Source organism: Danio rerio, chromosome 5 (assembly GCF_049306965.1).
Source record: "Danio rerio strain Tuebingen ecotype United States chromosome 5, GRCz12tu, whole genome shotgun sequence".
NCBI classification, from domain to species: domain Eukaryota; kingdom Metazoa; phylum Chordata; class Actinopteri; order Cypriniformes; family Danionidae; genus Danio; species Danio rerio.
Genome location: NC_133180.1, coordinates 7,440,007 through 7,464,011, shown reverse-complemented (window position 1 = coordinate 7,464,011; position 24,005 = coordinate 7,440,007). Strand labels below are relative to the sequence as shown.

The 24,005-nt window shown below is 34.7% G+C and overlaps 1 protein-coding gene across 8 annotated transcripts in view; it reads right to left on the bottom strand.

The window, feature by feature from the left end:
- Positions 1-24,005, bottom strand: part of areg (amphiregulin) — a 63,617-nt gene that overhangs the window by 16,395 nt on the left and 23,217 nt on the right. For 2 of the 8 annotated variants that reach the window (XR_012406668.1, XM_009301165.5), the window contains exon 1: positions 13,858-14,061. The exons of 2 other annotated variants lie outside the window; for them this stretch is intronic. Coding sequence is in view for 3 of the 6 variants with exons in the window: in XM_009301165.5 (XP_009299440.3) it covers positions 13,858-13,897 (40 nt within the window). In the remaining 3 variants the exon portion in view is untranslated. Of the gene's footprint in view, positions 1-13,857; positions 14,062-21,244; positions 23,978-24,005 lie in introns of those variants that run through there. 4 more of the 8 variants (XR_012406669.1, XR_012406670.1, XM_073951916.1 and 1 more) reach the window with 3 other exon arrangements.

Here is a 24,005-nt window from a genome sequence, read left to right as displayed (position 1 = left end):
AAAAAAACAATGAGTGCGTGTTGCATTAAAACATGTGCTATACTATACAATACTAATTTGTGAATCTCCTTAATTCCGTCTGCAACTATCCTGCAGTTGTGGCTGGTGTATTCTGGGAAATTTTCTTACCCCTTGGTTTCGAGTGTGGTCCTGAAAAATCTCTGTTCGAAGTGCTATCTAGCTTTCAACCTAAAGAAAATTGGGACACTACCCTTCACGGGAATGCGCAAAACAAGGAGGTAGGGGGTAAGGGGAAGGGCTAGAATTGGGATTGGGCCTAAATGTACCACGTAACATGCTAGAATGAACCTTATAGGCTCTCATCAAGCGGCAACCTCCCGCTCTCCCTCGGGAGGCCAATACGAAAGTAATTGTAATAAAAAAATCTGCTAGTCCTGGCTCCATAATAGAGCAAATTTCAATTGGGCCCACTGTTAGAATGGCCAACTTTACAGCAGAAAAAAAGGTGTTTACATCCTGGTACAAAGAACGATTTTGGTTCATAAAGCTACTATTACCCTTCATGACAACGGTGTGGGGGGTGAATTTTTTTATAACTCATCTGTTTTCTTTATATTAGGTTTTATTAAGTTTGCATAATTAAGGGCATGGCCACTTGATTGACAGCTAGGTCTGGCTGTCGCCGTCACTTTACCTCAGCTGACTCCAGCAGATTAGTCACTGATTTCGGCATATTCATCGTATTTCTGTGTTGTTTTATGTGGCTTAACACAGTCAGTTGCCTTTTGGGATTATTTCCTACAATTCCCAGACGATATGGGATGCTGAGTGAACATAATTGTGCTCACAAGCCATTCACGTGGCCTCCGTTTCCCATGTGAGTAAAGTTATATACTTATATAGCATCTCTATACATGTATTTGTTTTATTTAAGATCATCCATCATTTATATTTTTCTTTAATGCATTGAAGAAAAACCCTAAATTTTTCTTTAATGCACTCTAGAACAGTCATCTGAAGCGTTGTCATACAGTTTTATGCCTGGATTTCATAAATAGCCTTGCATTTACTAACACAGACTCTATCTTAGGTGTTTGGAAGTAATTTGCGTTTTCCTCCTGTACAACATCATTAGAACAATACTTAGTGGCTCAATATATTACAGCAGTGTTTTTAAAAGACTAAACACTTTATTGATATAGTGTACAGCCAAGCACAAGTTGTCAGAACCCAAACGAGTCGCAGGTGATAAAGTATTAAGCGTTCTCCCAAAGTAAAGTGTGTCTAAGCTAGGTCCACGCAAAATGCCAGCAGGTGTCTGTAGCCCCGCTCACTCCCCGCCTCTTTGCCCTTGTTTGGTATCCCGCCATGAGTGCTACGACGCGTGAACAAAATGGCGACGGTTGGCCGCGCCTACCTGTGGCTTCTTTTGCGCTCTTCAGAAACCTATGGGTGACGTCACGGATACTACGTCTATATATTTTAAAGTCTATGGTTCTTATACATCAAGCAAGCAAACTTGAACTTCCATAACCACATTTAAACTATGTAAACATTGTTTGCTAATCAAAATTTACAAGTGAAACTAAGTCGAAACTAAATCTGCTCAACATACATTGTACAAAAAAATATTGGTTAATTAATAGATTTTGTATCTTGTGATTATTATTTTTTCTTTAGGTTATGAATTACAGTATGATAGCTTTATTTTTGCTCTGTCGACTGTTGATGTTGAAAATTCAACTCTATAATAAAAGTGATTTTTGTTGACATTTAAGTACAAATAAATTTTATTATTATTTTAAAATTGTATTAATATTAAATAGTAATATGTTGTATAAGAATTAATATTAAGAGAATTAAGTCAAATAACAGGAAAAGTATACAGGCAGTTTATCAGAAAGTTTTTGTAGCATGATTTACACCAATACAAACAATATTTCACTTCAAACTATCACTAAAAGTCACTTTTTTCCAACTTTTCAACATCAAAATTTGTTGCAGGAAAGACCAAGGTCTCATAACACAATTGAATCACTAAATATGAAACCATTGAACTGTTTAATAAACTAAATATGTTCATTACAGACATTTACAGATATTTTACAATTAATATGAGTTTTTGATTTAAACCACAATAATTCATATGGAGTTTTAAAAAATATCTCTACATCAGAGAAGACTTTAAATGGATGGACAGAAATATCTCAGATGTGATTTAAAATATCCAAAGGTGAATGAAAGATAAGTTTGCCACAACATTGAGTAATGACAAAATGTAAATTTTGGAAAGGTGAAGTGACCCTTTAAAATGTAGTTTACATGGCAGGAAATGATTAATAACAGTTTAAATTAAATCTGTCTAATAATTTAAAATGCAATAAAAATAGTTGAATGATTCACTTAAATTAAATTAATAATTAAATAAATAATTAAATTAATAATAAACAATGAAATTCCAGTTCCCATAACACTTATATAGTATAGTAGTAAATAGTATGCATGTATATGTGCTGGTATATTTTGCTAATATTTAATTTCTTATTTTGAGCTAAAGTCTTTTCTTTTCTGGTGTTGTAACAATTCAGACATTTAAGTAAAAAGTTTTAGACATTGCACTGCATTCACGATATGGTTTATAATATGGTACTGCATATGTTACAGTATGGAAAACGTACTGTATGTTAAACGTTATGTCTACAGTCTTTAAAAAAACAGCCAGAAAATGTTTATTTCTAATAACAATTAATCTCAACACTGAATGTATGGCGTAATGTTTTCTGAAAGGAGCATTCAGTATTAAAATATTCAGAAAGATATGTCAAATCATGTTATTGGTTTTACTTTGTCATTAAAAAAGGTTTTAGTCAACACTGTTTGCAACTAAGGAGGTCTCCGTGTTTCCACGCGTTGATTCATTTCCACATTGAAACTTGACAATCAGCAAGAAAAAATGTTGACCGGGACTACTTGTTTTTCCATCAGGAGTTAATTGGGATCAAGGAAAGGGTGTTTTAAACTGTATCAGAAAGGAGCTGAATGTGAACGTGCAGGAAACTCCCATCCTGAAACACAGCCAGCATCTTAACATTTTTGCTTAGGTGGAGTAAAGTTTTGATCACCGATTGACGAAAGATTGACAAAATATTTTCTTTTCGGCTACGCAATTATCAAAACATTCTTAAATATACACTGTAAAATGTATATTTAACAGTTATTAAACAGTTTTTAATGGAAACACTTTACAATAAGGTTGTATTAGTCAATGCAGTGGTTCTCAAACGATTTTCATCAAGTACCACCTCAGTAAAACGTTGTCTTTGCAAGTAATTCAATTCAATTCAGCTTTATTTGTATAGCGCTTTTACAATGTAGATTGTGTCAAAGCAGCTTCACATAAATGCTCATAGTAACTGGATCAGAGTAGTTCAGTATTTAGTGTTTAAGTTCAGTTCAGTTTAGCTCAGTTCAGTGTGGTTTGAAATCATTACTGAGAGTCCAAACACTGAAGAGCAAATTCATCGATGCATAGCTTTTCAGATCCTGAACCATGCAAGCCAGCGGTGACACAATAGTACCACCATAATGAGCAGTATTGGAATACAGTAGCGTATTAGGTCCAGTAAAGCAGCTAAAGCTCTATACAGTTCAAAAACGAGGCATAATAGTTCCTATTATTAAGAACATTTAAATTAAAATGTGCTTTTAAAAGTTAAAAATGGCAGGTCACTTCTTAAAAAGTAAACAAGAAAAAAACTCCTAGTTTCTCAGCACCTGGAAATGCCTGGAACTCATAAATATAGGCATTATGTCATCATATTCATATATAAATAATTTTTGATAACTTATTTAAATATATGTAGCATGTACAAATGACATATTTGATTCATCTGCGTACCACTAAAAGGAAGCCCACGTACCACAGTTTGAGAACCGCTGAGTTAATGCATTTACTAACATGAACAAACAATGAACATGTTACAACTGAAGTTTATTTATTTATTTATTATTGCGAATTGTACTGTCTTCTCTTTGTCCCGCCTTCTTGTTGTTTTTCTTTTGTCTCATAGGCTCCTATAGTGGCGTGATCCCGCGCTCTGATTGGCTGCTGGTCTCGGAGGCCTGTATATAATGGAGCTTCCGACAGGATTCAGAGAGCTCATTTGCGTTGCGACCGTTGTTGGGAGTGGAGCTCCTGGATTTCCCTCACCCCTCCGGCCGACGACCAACAACCAATATTGTACTAATGTTCATATGCTAACCTATTTTGAGAGTTTGAGTGTGTAGGGGTGTCCCGCCTATTAGTTTTATTACTTTTGACTATGTTTAGGGAGTAAGGTAAGCTTCTTGTAGGTTTCTTAATAGGTAATTTAGTGCATTTATTTTATAGATTCTTTTGTTTATTTTGGCCAGAGGTCACTCTGAAGACATGCTCATTTATATTATCTACATTTTTCTGCAATAAATCTATTCATATATACTCTTAACTGAATGTCTGAGTTTTGGATGTCGACCGAAGGGAAACGTTTGCCTTAAGTTTTTGTTTTGTTTGGGAAATACACCACCCCAACACATTTGTTTTTCTTTGTTTATTATGCCCATGTTGTTTTCCCCTAGACTCGGGGCGTAATAGAACAATACATTCATTACAGTATTTGTTCACGTTAGATGATGGAAATACAGTAGTTCATTGTTAGTTCATGTTAACTCACAGTGTGTTAATGATAATAAGAATGAACTTGAATGTTAATAATGCACTAGTAAATGTTAAATTATGATTAATAAATGCTGCAAGTATTGTTCATTCGTAGTTTATGTTAGCAAATAATGAACCTTATAGTAAAGTGTGATCTTTATATGCTACTTTAAGTTATCTTGATCATTTGATCAGGTTTTATATTTCCAGCTATACAAATTTAACTTCATATTTGTGGTCAGTTTGACTGATGCAAATTAAACATTTAAGGCATATTTTTGTGCAGTGAAGATCAAGAAAAAAAAATGAAAACAAAGATGAAAATCTGCTTAATTCTAAAAAAAAAAAAAATTGGTTACATTTCAAACTCATTTATTTTATGTTCAGCGTAGTCCCTTTTTTAATCAGGGGTCGCCACATCAGAATGAACCTTCAACTCATCAAACACATGTTTTAAGCAGAGGATGCCCTTTAAGCTGCAACCCATCACTGGGAAACATCCATACACTCATTCATACTCATACACTACGGCCAATTTAGCTTATCCAATTCACCTAGCGCATGTGTTTGGACTGTGGTGTAAACCGTAGCACTCGGGAGGAAACCCACGCCAACACAGAGAGAACATGCAAACTCCAAACAGAAACGCCAGCTGACCAGCCAGGGCTCGAACCAGCAACCTTCTAGCTGTGAGAAAATCTTGCTACCCACTGTGCCACCGTGACACCCTATATTCGTTCATTTATTCATTCATTTTCCTTCAGCTTAGTCTGTAGTTCAGATGTCGACACAGCGAAATGAACCACCAACTATTCCAGCATATTTTTTTACGCAGTGGATGCCGTTCCAGCCGCAAGCCAGTACTGGGAAACACCCATACACTCACATTCACACACCCGTTCTGCTGTGGTGACCCCTGATAACCAGGGATTAAGCCGAAGAAAAATGAATGAATGAATGAAGGATACACTTGCTGTGTCTCATTTCAGAGGCTGCACCCTCCGAAGGATGCAGACTTCAAAGGTGAGTCCTTCGAAGTCCACACAGGCCGAACCGAGCGTTTGGAAATGAGATGATCTAGCCTACAGAGGACAGATCTAGGTCAACTAGCAACCAACAGCTGCTGTTAATAAGCGCTGATAAAATTTGCAATGAGTTTTTTTTTCAAAGTGATTTTAAAACTTATTTTAAGTGATCTGAAGGCAAAACATTGTTTATAAAAACTGGAAATATATTTCCTTTGGTCCATACATGTACACACAAACATGTAAACTGTCTTTAAACTCGCTCTTTAGTAGGACATGTCATACTCTTTTTGTTTTTTAACGTGTTTAGATATCCACGTAAAATAAACCTAATTCATACATTTAAACCAGAGTTTGCTTTTAAAAACGTCCTGCCGTTATCAGCGCGTAATGAATCTAGGGGTGTTCATGGATCTACCGCTTGTGTCCTTCATTACCTGGGAAACGATGAACACATTTGGAGGCTGCGTTTGAAGGAGCCTTCGAAATTGTTTGAAATGAGACAGCCTTCGTCGCGCCGCGATGTCGCAGCGAACTTCAAATGCACCCTTCAGAGGATGCAACCTCTAAAATGAGACACAGCTACTGTCATAAATTCTTCATAAATTCAGCTCAACTTATACTAATCAAACTGACTACAATATTAGGCCCTATCGTACACCCGGTGCAATGTGGCGCAAGTCGCGACACAATTGTTGTTTGCTAGTTTCAGCTTGGCGCAAGAGTCGTTTTCATGTTTTTCACCACGCTGTTTAAATAGCAAATGCATTTGCGCTCATATGTGCGCACATAGGTGTTCTAGTCTAAAAAAAAGAGGTGTGTTAAGGTGCATTGCTAGCGCGTTGCTATTTTGAGGAACTATAATAGACTGTACAACACACCCAACACAATCTCACGGCAATTTGTAACTTTTTCATTTAGTGGTTAATTCGTATGAATTCGTACGATCTAATTCGTACAATTTAGTACGATTTGCTCATCCCCCAATGACGGTTGGGGTTAGGGGTGGGGTCAGGTGCCACGCCTCCTTTTTAAAATCGTACCATTTCGTACGACTGAACTCGTACGAATTCGTACGAATTAGCCACAAAACTGGCAAAACGTAAAATACTTACGTTTTCTCGTGAGATCAAGCTGACACACCAGATCAAAGCAGGTCTGCAGCGCAGAGCGCGTTAGTTGTGCTCCCCGCTTACACGTTGCTTAATACATACAGGATGTACAGCTATGTGCAAATATCTTTATAAATGAATAAGAATTAAAGGATTAAGATGTTACAAAAATTATTATTTTCTAGCCTACATAAAAATAAAAACCAAACTTTCATGCCTTCATCTCGAGGGGCTTTTTCAGTTTATTCATGACCATTTGCTTTTGTATAGTATTATTATTATTATTAGCAGTATTATTTATTATCTGCATATTTATATTTGTTTTAATAAGCTCAGATTTGTCCACCTGTCAGGTTTTAGACCATATGGGGCACAGCATGTGTATTTGGATATAACTCAGTTGGTTGAGCACACTTTGTTATTATTGTTCATTTATTCGTTTGCTGGAAATTAGAACTGAATTTAGAAATAGTTTTAAAGCAAATCTTTGCGCTTAACAAACTAAATTAATTATTTATAAGCTAATGGATTTCATTGTGTATAACACGTTTCCTTATCTACGAGAGCGAAAGTAAAAGTAAATAATGAGAAGGCTCATCTCTCATTCTGGCGCTGCAGATGCTCTGTTGAACTGTTTTCTCACTAGTGAAGCATTCAGTTTTTCCATTAGGTCCGCCATGTAAAAAGCAAATGCGCTATGGCGCGATGCAACTGGCTCTTAAAGGGAATGGGAGATGAGACTCTGATTGGTTTATCCTGAAAACACACCTATAATCATTAAGAGATAAAGCTCAACCCTGTTAGACCATGCGCCACAAGGCGGATTTTTCCGTCCTTAAAATAGCAAAAGTGGATTCTGATACGCCCTTAATGCTTTTGCGCCCTGCGCTTTGGACTTTGTATCTAGATCGTTAAAATAGAGCCCATTAGGTTAAACATTGTTAAACTTTAGTTGAAATTTCATTCATTCATTGATTTTCCTGTCAGCTTAGTCCCTTTATTAATCCGGGATCGCCACACCAGAATGAACCGCCAACCTATCCAGCAAGTTTTTACGCAGCGGATGCCCTTCCAGCCGCAACCCATCTCTGGGAAACATCCACACACACTCACACTCATACACTACGGACAATTTAGCCTACCCAATTCACCTGTACCGCATGTCTTTGGACTGTGGGGGAAACCGGAGAACCCGGAGGAAACCCACGCGAAGGCAGGGAGAACATGCAAACTCCTAGTTAAAACTTGATTAACTTATTTAAATAGGATAAATCAACATAAAAAATCCCTTAGTTTTTTTTTTTACGGTGTATATTAACAGTAGGAAATCTACAAAATATCTTAACGTAAAATGATCTTCACTTAATATTCCAATGATTAATATCATAAAAGAAAAATACTATGAATTTGTTGTCTATTCCCAAAAACAAACCCATGCAAAATGCACTAAAAACCAAAAAGCTTGTTTGAGCTACTTACAGTTAAAGTTAGAATTATTAGCTCCTCTTTGAATATATATATATATATATATATATATATATATTAGGGATGTAACGGTATTGTAAATACCGTCATACCGCAATATTAATTTTTTTCGATATTACCGAAGTCGCATGACTCGGTAAAACTATAGGTCTTGTGAGAAAATTTGCTCAGGCGAATGAAGCGAACGGGAGGTAGCTTAAACTACAATTCCCATCAGCCCAGGCGTGGCCATAATCCATTGCGGTCTGTTGTCGCTACAGATCCAGTAATGCGGAAATGGAGTGTGCTGCTAGTAGCGGAGATGAAAAAAAGATGGAAATGATCGAACCTAAAGCGGGTGTTGTCGCCGCGCGCGTACTGAATAGCAGTGTTGTCGCGCGCGTTCTGATCAGCTGTGTAGTCGCGCGCGTATTATAAAGCGCCGAGGGGGGGTTGAGCGCGCATACTCAAGAGCGCTGTTGTCTACTGAAGGGCTGGACGGAGGTTGTGTCGCGTCGCGGGGGCACTTTTGATCGTTTTGGAAGGGCACTTTCTATCCAAGACTAAAAAGGGCATGTGCACTGCACAGGTTGAGCCCTACTGTATGTGTGCACGTGCCTGCAAGTTGGGGAATACGACTAATAGCAGTCATGGGGACTGCAGAAACACAGCACACTGTTCAGATTGATGCAGACATTGACTTGTACCGCAAAGAGACCTCTATCTCACTCATGGTTTGTCTTCTCAAGTGGGGAAAGACAATGCACAACGTTACCCACTGCTGTCAACATGGGCCAAGTCATATCTCTGTCCCAGAATCCTCAGTCCCAAATGAGAGGGTTTTTTTCTGTTGCAGGGGACATTGTAAATACCCAGAGATACCAGCTTTTACCAGATTATAGTTATATGATAATTTTCCTTTAAACCCATCTCTATCTAAGTGAGTGATTAAATGTTGAATGTGATGAGTTTTCAACAATACTAAATTGAAACTTTGAAATTTTTTGTTATTAAAATTGAAGTTCCTGTTTCAAAGCTTACAGATAGATGACTAATTTGTATGTCATTGACACTTTTGGCACTTTTTTTGGAGTATTTTCAAAAGTTTTGTTTTTCCTGTAAATGATTCAATAAATACCGTACCGTGACATTCATACCGAGGTATTACCGTACCGTGAAATTCTGATACCGTTACATCCCTAATATATATATATATATATATATATATATATATATATATATATATATATATATATATATATATATACAGTTGAAGTCAGAATTATTAGCCCCCTTTTAATTTTAATTTTCTTTTTAAAATATTTCCCAAATGATTTTTAACAGAGCAATGAAATTTTCACAGTATGTCTGATAATATTTTTTCTTTTGGAGTAAGTCTTATTTCTTTTATTTGGGCTAGAACAAAAGCAGTTATTAATTTTTTTAAACACTATTTTAAGGACAAAATTATTAGCCCTTTTAAGCTAATTTTTTTTCGATAACCTACAAAACAAACCATCATTGTACAATAACTTGCCTAATTACCCTAACCTGCCTAGTTCACCTTATTAACCTAGTTAAGCCTTTAAATGTCACTTTAAGCTGAATAGAAGTGTCTTGAAAAATATCTAGTAAAATATTATTTACTGTCATCATGGAAAAGATAAAATAAATCAGTTATTAGAAATAAGTTTTTAAAAATATTATGCTTAGAAATGTGCTGAAACAATCTTCCCAGAACAGAACAGAAATTGGGGAAAAAAATAAACAGGGGCACTAATAATTCAGGGGGGCTAATAATTCTGACTTCAACTGTATATATATATATATATATATATATATATATATATTTTTTTTTTTTTTTTTTTTTATTTCCCAAATGATGTTTAACAGAGCAAGGAAATTTTCACTGTATGTCTGATAATATTTTTTCTTCTAGAGAAAGTCTTATTTGTTTTATTTCGGCTAGAATAAAAGCAGTTTTTCATTTTTTTATAACACAATTTTAAGGTCAAAATTATTAGCCCCTTTAAGCTATATATTTTTTCGATAGTCTACAGAACAAACCATCGTTATACAATAACTTGCCTAATTACCCTAACCTACCTAGTTAACCTAATTAACCTAGTTAAGCCTTTAAATGTCACTTTAAGCTAAAAGTGTCTTTAAAAAAATCTAGTCAAATAGTATTTACTGTAATCATGGCAAAACTATTACGTTTAGAAATGTGTTGAAGAAATCTCTTCTCTCCATTAAACAGAAATTGGAGAAAAAAATAAACAGGGGGGCTATTAATTCCAACTTCAACTGCATTTAAAATGGTTTTTGGCCTGACAACCTAATTGTTTTATGTTCAATCCACTTAAATTTGTAAAAACAATTAAGCTAACAATCGATTTGTGTGTGGACCTCATGACGAAATTGTGCAGAACCCGGCATTTTTTAGTGTAAGACTGGTTTTGTCATCCAGGGTCACATATTTGTAGCAGTTAAACATGCACACAGGCATCTGCTGCAGTCAAACAAGTCTGCGCGAAGAATGTTTGTGTAAATGCATTTGATCTGAACACTCCTACTGACTGGAATTGTCAAAGAAATTCCTTTCCTAAAAACACACACACATACACACACACACACACACACCTATTATTGTGTGCCTGGATGACCTTTCTAACGTTATTTCAGAAGGCTAAATATACATGTTTAAGACGGCGGTGTGACGCCCTAATCCTCTCTTCTTGGCCGTGAACAATAAGCGTTTTATGACGCTGAACATGACAACAGATTGAAGTTGTGTGGTGTTCTGACATACACCTACAAGGGAAAAGCCAAAGCTCACAGATATTCAGACATGTTACTACAAGCTGATGCAGTTTCCCACAGCCCAGCCTGTCTGGAGACGCAAACACAATCGCCACACTTCAATCAAGCAGAGAGTTCACGCTAGTTCTGGAGGATGTTTACCTTCATACAGTCTTTAATATTCATCATATGCCGCCTGACATTCATTTACAGCGAAACAAAACTAATATATTAACTAAATGCACAGAATTTATGGTCAGCCTTTTGCATGTTTTGACTACTTTTTACTTTATGTTGTTATTTTTGCCCACAGTTTGACTTTTTATGTTTGAAAGATTTATTTTTAATTGATTTACAGATCAAATTAATTTCTTAAAAACTATTAAAATATATTAGAATAAAGCATATATTCTCAAACATCTGACAACAAGGATTTATTTTTTATTTTGGCCCACTTTCTGATGATTTATGACGATAATTTATTCATAACTAGAGAAGGATTTATGTTTATTTTTGCTTGCTTTTTTCATTTAATAGAGAGAGATTTATTTATATTTTTGTCTACTTTTACTTCATGTTGTTATTGTTTCATTAATGGAAGATTTGTTTTTAATTATTTCACCAAATTTGCAATAAAAATGAAGAATAATTTCTAAAAAGCAATCAAAATATTTCAGAACAAAAATGTCATCAAACACTTGACAGGGATTTATTTTTATCCACTTTGTGTTATTTTTTTATTAATTGTTTTTAAAATAATTTTATTAAGAGTTGTTATTTATTTTCGCCCACTTCTTGACTTTTTTTTCTTGCTTTATTTGCAATGAATATTTTAGAACAAAAAGCATGTATTTACCAACATTTGACAACTATGATTTATGTTTATAGTTATGTTTTTGACTTTTTGACTTATGGTAAGTTTTTTGGCTTTTTATGTTTTTACACTCTACGAAATTATGAATTGTTCAAAGCCAAAGTGAGTAAAATATTGACTAATCCAAAGAGTTAGTTAAATTGCACATACTTTTAAAATAATTAAAAAAAAAATTAACCCAGCAATTGGTTTACTCCACATTAGTCCCAGAGTTAGGTTGAATTAACCCAGCATTATGTGTATTTTGTCTTTCGTGTATATTGTCATTTATTTTATTATTTTCCACTTTTTGATTTGTATATTGTTTTTTTTTTCATTAATAGAGAACATATTTTTTAAATATTCATATTTAAAAAATATTTTAGAACAAAAATGTCATCAAACATTTGAAAAGGATTTATTTTTATTTTTACCCACTTTTTGAGTCATGTTGTTATTTTTTTAAATAATTTTATTAAGAATTATTTTTGTACTTTCACTCACTTCTTGACACAATGTTTATTCCAATTTTGCCTTTTATGTTGTTATACTCTAAGACATTATGAATTATTCAAACCCAAAGTGAGTAAAATAAGGACTAACCAAAACAGTGAGTTCAATTGCTAATGCAATTAATTAAAAAAAGATTAACCCAGCAATTGATTTACTCCACATCACTCCCAGAATTAGGTTGAAATAACCCAGCATTTTATGTATTTTTAATTTATTTTAATTTTTGTCTACTTTTTGATTTGTAAATAGTTTTTTCATTAATAGTGAAAATATTTTTCATTATTTCCTAGAATTTGCAATCAAATAACTAAGTCTTAAAAAAAAAAAAAAAAAAAAAAAAAAATATATATATATATATATATATATATATATATATATATATATATAAAATTGTGTGTGTGTGTGTGTGTATGTATATATATATAAATAAATGTAAAGCCATCAAATTATTTTAGAACAGCATGTTTTGTCTGACATTTACCAACAATCATTTTTGATTTTTAAGTTGTCATCTTAATTATTTATGTAATATTTTGACCACCTCTCTGTTTGTATTATTTTTAATTAATACAGAAAACATATTTTATTTGTTTTAATGAATTTGCAATCTAATAACAATGTCTTTAATATATATACACACACACACAAACACACACACACACACACACACACACACACACACACACACACACACACACACACATTTTTAAAACGCAATTATAATATTTTATAATATGTAGATTTGTATTTACAAACACAACATTTAAAATAATTCTAAATTAAAATCTAATATTTTTCATGGTTGGAAATGATGGTTTTAGACAGGGTCAGATCAGGATAGAGAAATAAAATAAAATAAAATTTCTAAAAAACAAATCAAAATATTTTAGAATAGAAACTTTTGCACACACAAACAAAGCAATACGTGATTACGTGAATACGTGAATTCTAATGATTTTTTTCTCAAGGCTGGCAATGATGGTTTTAAAACCATCCAAGATTTCCAGGTTTTTCCAGTTCGCGCTAAGAATAATGTAAGACAGGGTCAGACCGAAATGGAAACATGAATAAAATAAAATGTCTTAAAAATAGTATTTTTAAAAACAATCAAAATTTTTAGATTTGCACTCACAAACATACATAACATTTTAAGGCTGGAAATGGTGGTTTTAAAAGCCTCCAAGATTTCCAGGATTTGGAGAGAGTTTGGCACGCTAATAATGTAATATTGTAAAATAAAATGTCTAAAAAGCTATCAAAATAGTTTAGACTATTTAGTTTTGCACACACAAACACAACCTAACTTTTTAAATGGGGATTTTAAAATCCTCTTTCCAGTTGACGTGTTTTTCAGTTCAGTCCTGAATTTGGCAAGCTAAAAATAATGTAAGACAGACAGGGTCAGATCAGGATGGAGAAAAGCGAACTCACCGACACAGAGCAGCAGAGAGGAGAGGCGCTGTGGGTTCATGGCAGCTGACAGCTCAGTTCCGCGTTGAGTTTCTGTTTGTCATCTACTTATCGGCCAGGAGGAGCTTTTATAGGGAGGTTTCCCTTCACATAACAGAGAGAATGTGTTTTTATTACTGCCTGTTTTGCTGGCGCCCTTTGTGAATGATTGACGAGAGTCGATCTGTCTGTGGAATTGATCCGATGCTAATTCATACTCATTTTCCATTTCACGTCACTGGACTTCTATATCTATTGTTGCCACTTTAATGGGATACACTTCTATACAAATAAACATTGCTTGTGTATATTTTTTGATAGTCAACTGTTATATATGATATTATTAGCTCTGCAGTAAAATTTTAATTATTTTTTTTATTATTTCCCATGTGATGTTTAATGGAGAGACAGCACATTTCATATTTTTGATAACTGATTTCTTAAACTAAATGCTTTTGTCTTTGCCATGATGACAGTACATAACATAGTTATTTTGTAAGATACTAGATACATGGTGGCTCCCGGCTGGGCCAGTTGGTTCTGTGTGGAGTTTGCATGTTCTCCCCGTGTTGGCGTGGGTTTCCTCTGGGTGCTCCGGTTTCCCCCACATTCCAAACACATGTGCTATAGGGGAATTAAATAAACTAAAGTGTCCAAAGTGTATGAAAGTGAATAAGTATGTATGGGTGTTTCCCAGAACAGAACTGGGTTGTGACTGGTAGGTCATCCGCTGTGTAAAACAAATGCTGGAATAGTTGGCGGTTCATTCCACTGTGGCAACCTCTGAAATAGAGACTAAGCTGAAGGAAAATGAATGAATGTAGGATATTAGTTCAAGTGGAATTGATAAGCTTAACTAGGCTAATTAGGTTAACTAGGCAAGTTAGGTTAATTAGGCAGGTGATTAGACAACAGTTTTTTATTCAGAAGCCATTTAAAATAATATTAATAATCATTTAAGAGGGATAATAATATTGACCATGGCAGATTTTTTGATTATTCAAAATGTTTTGTTTTTAGACATTCATTCATTCATTTTCCTTCGATTTAGTCCCTTTATTCATCAGGGGGTCGCCACAGCGGAATAAACCGGCAACTTATCCTGCATATGTTTTAGCGGATGCCCCACCAGCTGCAATCCAGCACTGGGAAACATCCATACACTCTCGTTTTTACACACAAACACTACGGCCAATTTAGTTTCTTCAATTCCCCTATAGCGCATGTGTTTGGGTTGTGGGGGAAACCGGAGCACAACACGGGGAGAACATGCAAACTTCACACAGAAATGCCAACTGACCCAGCCAGGACTTGAACCAGCGACCTTCTTTCTGTAAGGTAACAGTACAAACCACTGAACCACTGTGTCACCTGTTTTCAGCTAAACAAACAAACAAACAAACAAAAAAGATTCTCTAGATTAGCTATGATAAATAATAATTGACCTTAAAATAATAATTGACCTTAAGCTTTAAATAATCAAGCTCCTGTTTATCTAACCAACCTTCTGTCTCGCTACAATCCAACTCGCTCTTTCAGATCTCAAAACTCAGGGCTTCTGGTAGTACCTAGAATAGCAAAGTCGAGTAAAAGAGGTCAAGTCTTCTCATTTATGGCTCCTAAACTCTGGAATAGCCTTCCTGATAATGTTCGAGGCTCAGACACACTCTCCCAATTCAAAACTATAGTTTAAAGACCTATCTTTTTAGTAAAGCATACACTCAGTGCATCACTTAGCGGTATGATACATGAAAGTGCTCCATGCAGGCTTCTGCATCTCGTTTATATACACTATGTACAGCAGCTATGCTAATTATTCTCTTTATTCTCTATTTCCACCTGGGGAGTCTCATCCCGAGGCCCTCAGACTATGCAGCGCCACTGATTCGATCCAAGACCAGCAACGAGATGATCCCAAGGTTTCATAATCCTGGACGAGGCCGTATCCTGAGCAGCTGCTGTGGTGGTCATAGAGGAGTGAAGAGCATGAGACTGATTCCTGTGACGCTCCAGGGACAGACGAGTCTTCGCTGAGGTCCAGCTTCCAGCCTCCGGTGCCTATACTCCAGTTCTGCAAAAGACTTTTGGCCATAGGAGAAATGGTCGTGCCCAGCTGAGCCTGGTTTCTCTCAAAGTTTTTTTCCTCGCCGCTGTCGCCAATAGCTTCCATGGTTTGGGATCTGTAGAGCTACGCATCGATGGATTTGCTCTTCAGTGTTTGGACTCTCAGTAGTGATTATTAAACCACACTGAACTGAGCTAAACTGAACTGGACTTAAACACTGGCAAGTGAACTACACTGTTTCAACTTCTATGTGAAGCTGCTTTGACACAATCTACATTGTAAAAGTGAAATGCAAGTAAAGGTGAATTGAATTAAAATAATTTAAAAACTGCTTTAATTGCACCAAAACTAAAAGAAATAGGACTTCCCCTAGAAGAAAAATGTTATAGGAAACGTGGTGAAAATTTCCTTGCCCTCTCAAACATCATTTAGGAAATATTTGAAAAAGAATTAAAACTTCACGAGGACTAGTAATTTTGCCTTCAACTTTAGCTATCCAAACAAAAGTACATTTTTAGTTAGAAGCTGCTTGCATATTTCACAAATAATTATAAATAGGGAGGTAACACGCTAAATTAACCATGAAAAGTTAAAGTAAATATAGAGGTCATCTAGGACATCACCAGGACATCTACACCAGGCGGTGCATGAGGAAAGCCAAGAGAATTGTCAATGACACCAGCCACCCAAGCCATAGATTTTTCTCTCTGCTACCCTCAGGCAGATGGTTCGGCTGCATCCGGTCACGCACCAGCCGACTGAAGGAAAGTTTCTTCCCTCAGACTATCAGGCTGATGAACACTTAACACACCACACACAGACTCTTCCATACCCCTCACTGCACACCATCAATATGTAGCATGCACTGCACTTTAACCAATCCATACTTGAAACAATACTGCCTACAACTATGTGGACATCTATTCATTGTAAAAATCGCTGTCAATTTTACATTGTCGTTGTATTTGCACTGTCTGTATTTGCACTATCTATATTTTTTAATGTCTGGAGTCAGCACCTAAGCTTTAACTCATCATAGCACACGTGCCGCTGATGATGTGACAATAAAAGTGATTTGATTTGATTTTGAGTTGAGGTCAAATAACCTTTGCAGTGATGGGTTGCAGCTGGAAGTGTAAAACATATACTGGAATAGTTGGCGGTTTATTCCGCTGTGGTGACCCCTGATGAATAAAGGGACTAAGCTGAAAAGAAAATAAATTAATGAATGTCAAATAACCAAAAAAATATATAAAAATAAAAATTTACAAGCAGCATCAAACAAGAAATTTTGATTTTGAGAAAATCATTTTTGATGAGTGATATCTGTTCATAGTTTCCATATTTTGGGTTTCACAAGTGTTTTCCGTTTATTTATGGTAGTGAATTACATTATGGGATGTTGATCTCTGCTCTGTCAACTTTTGATGTTGTAAATTCAACTCTACAGTTTAATAAAGTCACTTTTTTAATAGTTTGAAATCATGTTTAAGAAAAAATATACAGAGAAATAGGTTTGTAAAATAACAGATGTGTTGGCAGTTTATTACAAGGTTTTTGTAGTGTAATATACAACACCAATGCAGATAATTTATCACTGTAAACTATTACAAATGATCATAAAAGTCACCTTTTTTTGCTTAAAAGTTATTGCAAGAAATATCAAGATCTCGTAGGGAAATTAAAAAGCATAAATAAATGAGAGAAAATAAAAATAAAAATCACAAAATACAGAAAACTGCTAATTTACGGATATGTTTCACACTGGACTGTAGGTGTTTGAGAATTTGGAACTCTGAGTCACTGGATTTGAATTGGCCTTAAATCTTTGGAATATCTTGGATGGAATATGAGACGCATCACGTCTGGAATAAAAAGAATGAAAAGAATGAGATTGTTGAAGAAGAAATGCCATAGACAGATAAAAGGAAGCCAAAATACCCCTGGCACACATACTTATTCAGTGAAAGTAGCTGTAGCTTTGTTAATATGGCCTCACCGGTCATTAAGTACGATTACCTGAGCTGTACTTTGAGAGAGAAAAAAAACTAAAAGGTACAATCGTTTGCTTTTAGATGGGTTTGCCACGTGTTTATGCATCTTAAATGTTTGTTCATCTCATGCCACACAACATGTCCCACACATCTGCATAGAAATGAGTTTCTGAAGAGCCCAGAAGGAAGAATATAAAACTAATGAGCCTGAACTATTAACACAGAACACACTTCAGACCATTAGTGGCTATTCACAGAATTTAAAACACACTTTCAGGCACAGATGGATGCATATTAGTGCTGCACGATATTTTAAAAAATCTGATATTGTGATATTTTACTTTTCTGCAAAATTAAGTTTCAGATGATGGTTAGAATAGCTCCATTTGACAGTTTTCAGTGGAGTTGAACAGTATTCGGGTACATAAATTGAATAATCAACAAGCAAAAAAAAGCTTTTCTTACTTTTTTTTGTTTTGTTTCTTTTCTAAATATCTAAAAAAAATTCTTAGAACAAGTAAAAATATTGTTTAGTTTTCACTGTCAGAAGAAAAATAAAGAGCTTTTTGCTTGTTTTAAGAGATTATCTGCCAATGGTGTATGTGAAATAATCTTTTTATCACTTTGGAATGTACAGGGTGGGCCATTTATTTGGATACATAATTATAAAATGGGAATGGTTGATGATATTAACGTCCTGTTAGTGGCACATTAGTTTATGGGTGGGGGGAAAGTTTTCAAGATGGGTGGTGACCATGGGGGACGTTTTGAAGTTGGCCATCTTGGATCTAACTTTTGTTTTATCAATTGGAAGAGTGTCATGTAACGCATCAAAACAAGAAAAACAGTGGTGTGCTTAGTTTAAACATGACTACAAGATGTGCAGCACCTGAAACTACGGATACTGGAAGCCCGTGCTTTCTCCTGCAGTGTTGCTATCAGTGTGAAGAGTAGGAGAAGAGGGTTGCATTGACAATCCAACACAATGGGCAGCACATTGAACACTTGTGGTCAGAAACTTGTAAATAACTCATGAAAGAATAAAGTTACATTAAAACCCACCATTGTTTTCTTGTGAAATTCCCAATGAGTTTAATGTGTCAAATGACCCTCTTCCTATTGAAAAAACAAAAGTTGGATCCAAGGTGGCCGACTTCAAAATGGCCACCATGTTCACCACTCATCTTGAAAAGAATGCCCCCTCACATATACCAATGTGCCACAAACAAGACGTTAATATCACCAACCATTCCCATTTTATTAAGGTGTATCCATATAAATGGCCCACCCTGTAGATGGACTAGAAACAAGTTTTTTTTTTTTGCATAAATCATAAAGTCCATATAAATACAGTAATTAAGTACAATTCTGTAGCTCCTGGTCAACTATAATTCAGACTGGACATTGCATATCTTTGCGATGTGACTATTGCAGATGCACACATTGCGATATCGATGCTGAAACGATATATATTGTGCAGCCCTAATGCATATTAAACTAGTTATTACACTTACAAATTTATTTCCTGCAAGTGTGTGGTTTAAAATTGGGCGGTACGGTGGCTCAGCGGTTAGCTGGTTAGAGTCCCAGCTGGGTCAGTTGGCATTTCTGTGTGGAGTTTACATGTTCTCCCCGCGTTGGCAGGGGTTTCCTCCAGGTTCTCCGGTTTGCCCTACAGTACAAATACATGCGCTATAGGGGAATTAAATAAACTAAATTGGCCATAATGCATGTGTGTGAAAATGAGTGTGTATGGATGCTTCCCAGTACTGGGTTGCAGCTGGAAGGGCATCCACTGTGTAAAACATATGATGGATAAATTGGCGGTTCATTCCACTGTGGCGACCCCAGATTAATGAAGGGACTAAGCCGAAGGAAAATGAATGAATGAATATCTAAAGTTCCAAATACTCATATCTGATGAAAGATCCAGAAGGGCATCCAGCTTATTTGATTCATAAGGGCACTTTTTTTTTTTTTTAGAGTCTCGCGTTAACTCAGCACATTTACGCCAATAACAGCCCACCACTAATATACATATATATATATATATATAATTTACACCGTACACAGACATATATTACAGTAGTTGTATAATGATAACATCAAACTTCTGCTTTTTTTGCTCAAAATGCACCGTATACTGTATTAGTCTGGTCTATATACGAACAATGAATGCTATTCTTAGGCAGCTCTGAAAAAACCTGCCTGAAATGTAAACCAACTTGTTGGTGCAGTCCATTGTTATGCGTATCCTCTAATATTACATGAATGTCTAGAGAATTAGCGTGTAGAGGTGTTACACTGGTGTCAGAAAAGGTATTAAGTTTAATTAAATCTTATTATTTATCAACGATCAATGGTTTAAAAACATTAAAATTGTCAGCATTTTTAATTGCTTTAAAAATAATAAAATTAATGTGAAATAATGTGATATCAGTTTACAATTAGAACTTTCAGAGGGAATTTTCCGGGAAATGCCTTTAAGCTTCTTTATAACACCCAAGATTAAAAGTGAATAGACATCCAGACAACACGTGCGGTTTATTTATAAACAAATTTCGAGAGGCTCACGTGCTTATGATTGAACACGGCTGGTACTTCATCATCTCCGTATGTTGCACCTATCAGATGAATACTGACACACTATAAATAACCAGAGCTTTCTACTCCAGTCATCTTTGTCTTGAAGAATCCCCCCTTCCAACTCTACTCCTTTAATAGGGCGGCACGGCGGCTCAGTGGTTAGCACTGTTGCCTCACAGCAAAAACGCAGCTGGTTCGGCCCCTCTCCGTGCCGGTTGGCGTTTCTGCACGGAGTTTGTTTGTTCTCCCTGTGTTCGCGTGGGTTGTCCCCGGGCTTCCCGGTTTCCTCCCATTCAAAGACATACCCCATTAGTAAATTGACTACTTCATTGAAGCTCCAAGTGATTTTACAAGAGAGAAGTTAAAGGCCTACAACTCTTTGGATGCCAAGAATTTTGTTCTGTGTGGTCATGTGCAAGAAATAATGCTCTCTGATTATCAGATTCAAAACTATGTAGTACTAAAAACCGAGGTTCTGCCAAGCCAAAGACAAAAAAAAGAAGACGGAACTCTACAAGGCCTGGGTTATCATCAACAAGCAAAACAACTGCATTCTGACAGCAAACTGCACCTGTACGGCAGGATGTGTGAACCTACATATTTACATTTCATTCTAAGCATTCAGTGTCCGCAGTTTAATTCACAATATTTAACTGTTTTTGCTGAAATCATTGCTGCAATCAAAAAGGAGTAACGTGTATGATTCAGCATAGTGTGAACTTGCCTGATATAACATGAGAACGGCAGAGCCCAGCATTTTTAATTAGGTCCTCACTACATTCAGCTCTTTTGATGGCTATTAGCCATAGGCGTCTGCGGTAGGCATTAAAAGTAGTGTGCACGATATCGGTACGGTCGAACTTGGCATCCTATCGCACAAAACGACATGTTTGCTACCGGTCTTCTTTTTGCAACCGGTATGCGACGTTGAATCGTGTGATGTCATGTGTGATACAGGTTGGTAATTGCCCTGTAAAATAGGCATTTTACATGCAGTAACAGTTTTATTTCCCTTATTGCAACATGAGAAAATTATTTTATTTTTCTGATGCTTTTTAATTTTGTCACTGCATGTTTAAAATTCATGACTGCATGTTAAATTCTTGATTAAAGCCCGACTACACAAAGTATAAGTAAAACAATGCATATTGTGTTGCATTTAATAAATTATATGGATACATTCATATTTAGGTTTGCAGTAGGCTAATGTGTGTGTATATTTTAAGTAATTGTGGTTACTTACAAAACTGTAAATCGAAATAGAAATCATTGCAACATTAAAGCTATCGAATTAGACACTTTAGATGCAGAATCACAGGTTTATGAGAAAATGAATGATTTTATTTCCTGATATTTTCAGTTGTCACTGCATGTTAAATTACTCATTATTGCATGTTTAATTCTTGATTAAAGCTCGACTACGGAAAATTATTATTAAAATAACTCGTTAGATCTAATAAACTAGTATGGATGCATTCATATTTAAGCTTGTAGTAATTTATATGTATTCCATTAATACAATATTATGTTGCTTGCTTTTTCACTACTAAACAAATCTATGGTATCATTAAGTAAATTGTTTACTTACAAAACTAAAAATCGAAATAGAAATCATTGCAACATTAAAGCTATCAAAATAGACATGTTATATACAGTAACAGTTTTATTTCCCTTATTGCAACATATGAAAATGAATTATTTTATTTTTCTCATGTTTTCATTTTTGTCACTGCATGTTTAATATTCATTTCTGCATGTTAAATTCTTGATTAAAGCCCAACTACACCAATTATAAGTAAAACAATGCATATTGTGTTGCATTTAATACATTATATGGATACATTCATTAGGTTTGCAGTAGGCTAATGTGTGTGTATATTTTCTGTGAATCTATTTAAATGATGCTTGCTTTTTTTATTACTAAACAAGCTAGTATCATTTCTGCGTAAATTGTGGTTACTTACAAAACTGTAAACCGAAATAGAAATCATTGCAATATTAAAGCTATCGAAATAGACATTTTAAATGCAGTAACACGTTTATTTTCCCATATTGCAACATGAGAAAACCAATGATTTTATTCTGTTTTCAGTTGTCACTGCATGCCTAATATTCATTACTGCATGTTAAATTATTGATTAAAGCCCGACTACAGAAAAATATTATTAAAATAGCTCATATTGCGTTAGATCTAATAATAAAGTATGGATGCATTCATATTTACGCTTGCAGTAAATTATGCGTGCATCTTCCGTCAATCTAATATTTTGTTGCTTGCTTTATAATACTAAACAAAACTATAGTATCATTTTTGCGTAAATTGTGGCTTTTTACAAAACTGTAACCCGAAATAAAAATCATTGCAACATTAAAGCTATCGAAATAGACATTTCATATGCAGTAACACACGTTTATTTTCCCATATTGCAACATGAGAAAACCAATGATTTTATTTTCTGTTTTCAGTTGTCACTGCATGCCTAATATTCATTACTGCATGTTTAACTCTTGATTTAACCCCGACTACACAAATAATTTTTATTAAAATAAATCATTTTGTGTTAGATCTAATAATAAACTAGTATGGATAAATTCATATTTAAGTTTGCAGTAATTTATATGCATTCAGTTAATACAATATTATGTTCTTGTTTTATACTACTAAACAAAACTATAGTACCATTTTTTACTAAATTGTTTAATTACAAAACTATAAATCGTAATAGAAATCATTGCAACATTAAAGCTATCGAAATAGACATTGTATATGCAGTAACACAGGTTTACTTCCCCATATTGCAACATGAGCAACTAAATGATTTTATTTCCTGCTGTTTTCAGTTATAACTGCATGTTTAATATTCATTACTGCATGTTTAATTCTTGATTAAAGCCCAACTACAGAAAAATATTATTAAAATAGCTCATATTGCGTTAGATCTAATAATAAAGTATGCATGCATTTATATTTACGTTTGCAGTAATTTATGTGTTCATTTTTTCGTTCATATAATATTATGCTGCTAGTTTTATACTACTAAACAAAACTACAGTATCATTTTTGCATAAATTGTTCACTTACAAAACTGTAAATCGAAATAGAAATCATTGCAACATTAAAGCTATTAAAATAGATATTATATTTGCAGTAACAGTTTTATTTCCCCATATTGCAACATGAAAAAATGAATTAATTTATTTCCTGATGTTTTTAGATGTAAATGCATGTTTAATATTCATTACTGCATGTTAAATTATTGATTAAAGCCCGACTACAGAAAATTATTATTAAATAAACACATATTGCGTTAGATTTAACTAGTATGGATGCATTCATATTTACTTTTGCAGTACATTATGCGTGTATCTTCCGTCAATGTAAAATTATGTTACTTGCTTTATAATACTAAACCAAACTGTAGTTTAATTTTTGCGTAAATTGTATTTACTCAACAATCCTGTATACTTTCTAAAAGCCAGGAAAG